The 4,510-nt window shown below is 64.4% G+C and overlaps 1 protein-coding gene across 1 annotated transcript; it reads left to right on the top strand.

Annotated features, from left to right (window-relative positions):
• The first annotated feature begins 2,769 nt into the window (after positions 1–2,769).
• Positions 2,770–4,039, top strand: FOXL2 (forkhead box L2). Its single transcript, XM_009099429.4, has one exon. The coding sequence runs from the start codon at positions 2,770–2,772 to the stop codon at positions 3,691–3,693; it is 924 nt and encodes a 307-aa protein (XP_009097677.2). The 3' UTR covers positions 3,694–4,039.
• The last annotated feature ends 471 nt before the right edge of the window (positions 4,040–4,510 follow it).

The following is a 4,510-nucleotide window of genomic DNA, read 5'->3' as shown; positions in this document are numbered from 1 at the left end:
ACCGGCGGATCGGGCCGCTCCCCGGGGCCGTGCCGGGATCCCCGCTCCTTCTCCCGAAAGGGCTCTCCGCGCTCCTCTGCTCGTGGCCCTCCCCGTTATTGCATTCCCTTCGCTGCGGCTTTTCTGTGGGTGCCGATAAAACCTCAGCTCTCCGCTTAAACGCAGCTACAGCGTACAGCTGCCAGGGGCGTGTTCCTGCGGTTTCAGGTAGTTGTTTCATGTCCCAAAAAGGGCTTAATTAAGAGAGGGGAGAGGGGAGAGCCCGGCAGCCCCTGCCTGCCCTTGTGTCAAACGTTCAAGTAGCCGCACACGGGGCTGCGCGCTCACCTTTGCTGCTCGGCCCGACCGCCGCTCCCAGCGCTGGGCTAAGCTTCTGCCCTGGTGTTTATCCGAAATTCCCCTTGATGGGGCTGTCAAAAAAACCCAAACAAGACCCTCGGATGTCAAATGTCCTTTGCGAGCGAGCGAGCCCTGCCAAGGAACTGCGCGCCCGGCTCAGGAGTGAGAAGGGAGGAATGTGCCATTTGGCGGAGGTGATGACACACGCGGCATTGCTGCTACACCTGCACCGGCCCTCGCCGCGGAAACGCCTGCGAGGGGGAGCGCCGGGAGCAGCATGGGTGGCCGGCAGAAAGAAGCTCCCTCGGCCCTGGGGAGCCCGGCAGCCCCGGCCCCGACGGCGGGGCACAGCTGGCTCCAGCTGCTGAGTCGCCCTGAGCGGACCGGGCCGCCGGGAAGCCGCCGGGAGCTGCCGGGGAGGGGAACCCTGGAGAGGGTCTCTCCTGTGGGCCTCATCCCTTCGCAGTTTCGTTTGTGCGCTTAGGGGGGAACCCGGGGGCGACGTGCGCTGCTCCGTGCCTGGGTGCGAAAATAGACGGGCCTCCTTTCTGTGACCGAAATCACACTGCCCGGCTTTTGGGGAATCTCCTCAGCCGCCGGGAGATAAAGGATTGGTTTTATGGCTCTAGGCGAAGATGCAGAAGCGTGTTCTAACTGAGACATATAGAAATATATCATTTTATATGTTCATATATAAATATATATAAATCTAATAGTTCTTCGAAGGGCTAATTTATATCTCGTTTAAAATACCTTTCTACATCTTCGACTCCTTTACCCGCAATTAGTCTGTCCCGGGTAGGGGAACAGGGACCCGTGGCCGGGCAGAGGAACTAGAAATCTGCTCATGGGCCACCGAAGCCCTAGGCGCCCCGAGGCGGCCCTCCCCGGGCTCACTCTTGGTTACGAAAATTGATGTCGCGCTTAAAATCATCGGGGCAGGGCGCATCGTGAGAGGCGGTTCGCGTGCAAGGAAGGCAGGAGCGAGTCTGAGGGCCATGAGCTGCCGGCGGGCAGAGCTGCGGGCTCCGAGGTGAGCGTGCAGCTGCTGCCGGGCCCTCTTTGGGCAGCCCGAGTTGTGTTTGAGCACGGGCGGCGAGGCCGGGTCCGGCGGAGCAGTGCCGGCAGCGGCGGGCTCGCTGCAGCGCCCCGGGGGCCGAGAGAGGCCGCGGTCGGCGAGCGCAGGTGGTGCTGGCCCTGCGGAGCCCGGCCCGGCTCTTGCGGCTGCTGGCCGTGCCTTGTCTGCTGGAAAGGCTCGGGGAACAAACGGGGCCGGTCTGCCCCGCTCCCGGGACAGGACTGAAGAGCCCGTTAGAAATCAGTGTGAAGTGTCCGCTGCTGTGCCCCGGGGCACTGGTTTGTCACAGCGCGACATTCCTTGTGCTCGGGCCAGCTGACACTGCCTGTCTGCTGCTCGGGGAGGCTCTGCCTGAAGGCAGGAAAGGGTAAGGAGAGGGGAATGTGGGTGCCAGCCGCGCTACTCCAGGAACCGTGTGAAATAAGCCGAAGCCCTCCAGGGGAAGGAGCAGGAAAGCTGCCCAGTGTGTCATCTCTTGCCTCTCCACCCTGCCCCGGCCCTCGAGGCGCCTGTCAGCCCCGCAGCCGCGCTGGGGGTCTGCGTGTACTCTGCGGGGAGGGAGAAAAGGGGCGACCCGACACCTTCTGCTTTCTGCCTCCTGCAAACAAGAGCTGCAAGAATCGACTTGCAGGGAGCGGCAACAGCCTCCTTGTGCTCCCCGGGCGCGATCGGTTGGCGGGGCCCGCGGCCAAGACATATAAACGCGACCGCGTGTGCGGCTGGAAGTGTGACAAGCCGCTGTGGCAGAGCGAGCGCCGCGGGCACACCCCTTCGCACCCACCGCCTCCAGCGCGACCCCGCGCCGGGCGGGAGGGGAGCGCAGCGCCGAGGGGCCCCGGCGGGCTCCGGGGTGGGCGGCGGAGGCTCGCCCAGCGCCCCCGGACGCCGCCCCCCGCCTCCCCCCGCCCCCGGCGGCGCGGCCGAGCCGGGGCGGTTCCGCGCCGCTCCGCGGGGCCACGTCGGGCCGCGTGTGCGCGGGGCTGAGCGCGGCGCCGTGACTGCGGGGTGAACTCGGCCGTGCCCAGCGGCTCGGCCGCGATAGGGGAGCGGGCTCCTGACGAAAGCGGAACTCGGCCGGGCCCATACAAATCAGAAAAGAGCCCGGCCGCCGCGGCAGAGGGGAGCGGAGCCCGCGGGGGCAGGGACGCCGCCGCCGCCGCGCTGCACGGACCAGCGGCGCCGCGAGAGGCGCCTCCCGATCTCCGGCCGGGTCCCGGCTTCGACTTCGACTTCAGCCCCGTCGCGGGGAGCGCGGAGCGGGACGGCCGCCAGCAGCGGGCTCCGTGCAGCGGGCAGCGCTCCGCACCGCGCGGCGCTGCGCTGGGCGCCCCGGGCGGCGGGCGCGGGGCACCATGATGAGCAACTACCCAGACGGCGAGGAGGACACGGTGGCGCTGCTGGCGCATGACACCGGCGGCAGCAAGGAGCCGGATCGGGGCAAGGAGGAGCTGAGCGCGGACAAGGGCCCCGAGAAGCCGGACCCCTCGCAGAAGCCCCCCTATTCCTACGTGGCCCTGATCGCCATGGCCATTCGGGAGAGTGCGGAGAAGAGGCTTACGCTGTCTGGGATCTACCAGTACATCATCAGCAAGTTTCCTTTCTACGAGAAGAACAAGAAAGGCTGGCAGAACAGCATCCGCCACAACCTCAGCCTCAACGAGTGCTTCATCAAGGTGCCCCGGGAGGGCGGCGGCGAGCGCAAGGGCAACTACTGGACCCTGGACCCCGCCTGCGAGGACATGTTCGAGAAGGGCAACTACCGCAGAAGACGAAGGATGAAACGGCCTTTCCGGCCCCCTCCGACCCACTTCCAGCCGGGCAAGACCCTCTTCAGCCCCGACAGCTACGGCTACCTGTCCCCGCCCAAGTACTTGCAGTCCACCTTCATGAACAACTCGTGGCCGCTGGCGCAGCCCCCCGCGCCCATGCCCTACACGTCCTGCCAGATGTCTGGTGGGAACGTCAGCCCCGTCAATGTGAAAGGACTCTCGGGCCCGGCGTCCTACAGCCCCTACTCGCGGGTGCAGAGCATGGCGCTGCCCAGCATGGTGAACTCCTACAACGGCGTGGGCCACCACCACCACCACCACCCGCACGCCCACCACCCCCAGCAGCTCAGCCCGGCCAGCTCCGCGCCGCCTGCGGCCCCGGCGGCAAACGGAGCCGGCCTCCAGTTTGCCTGCGCCCGCCAGCCCGCCGAGCTGTCCATGATGCACTGTTCTTACTGGGAGCACGACAGCAAACACAGCGCCCTGCACTCCCGCATAGACATCTAGGGAGGCTCCGGCCAGCGCCGTCACAGCAATGCACCGGCCCCGCTGCCCCTCTGCTACCCCGCCGCGTTCCACTGCGCTCCGCGTCTCTCCTCCTCGTCTCTAGTCACGGACTTCCCTCTCCCTGTGCCCAAACTCTCGCGGTGGGGAAATAGCAGCTTTGCCCCGCGCGTAGTGTCAGTGTAGGACCGTCCCTCCATGAGAAGAAAGCAGTGTAAGTGTGGGGTTCCCCGCGGGGCTGCGCCGGGCAGCGGCGGCCGGGCCGCCTCTCCAGGCGAGCGGGGATTCACCGGGAGTTTCTCTGCTCTGTGTGTGTTTGTGAGTTGTTGGGTTCGGCGGGGTTTTTTTGTTTGGGTTTGTTTGCTTTGGTTTTGTTTTGTTTTGTTGGGGTTTGGTTTTGGTTTGGGTTTTTTTTTTTTTTTTTGGAGGGGGGGAAGACAGGGGGAGCATCTAATTAAAATTGGTTATTCAGCCCTCAAAATTATGCTCCTTTGTAATTCGGCCGTAATCCTTTCGGGCTCAGCCATGGGGAGAGTAAAACGGAGTTTGTAAATAACGGAGGCATTTGCACGCGTGCGGTGCAGGGCTAGCGGGGCCTAGACACTATCGTGTGCCCGCGGTGCTCGTCTTCTTCTTCATCCCCTCTGTCTTCTTCCTCGCTCTGCAAAGCACTGCGCTTCTTCCGAGCTGTGGCTTTTCGTTAAAATAGTACTTAACGTGGGGACTGCTGTAACAGCAGATGTGCGATATTGCTGGTTAACAGAAACCAACAAACAAAACCCACCAGGGTCACTCGTGAAACGTTTCGGTAGCGGTAAAT

This window comes from Serinus canaria, chromosome 9 (assembly GCF_022539315.1).
Source record: "Serinus canaria isolate serCan28SL12 chromosome 9, serCan2020, whole genome shotgun sequence".
In the NCBI taxonomy this organism is placed as follows: domain Eukaryota; kingdom Metazoa; phylum Chordata; class Aves; order Passeriformes; family Fringillidae; genus Serinus; species Serinus canaria.
The sequence above is the reverse complement of the archived record's forward strand: the minus strand, read 5'-3'. Positions and strand labels throughout refer to the sequence as shown.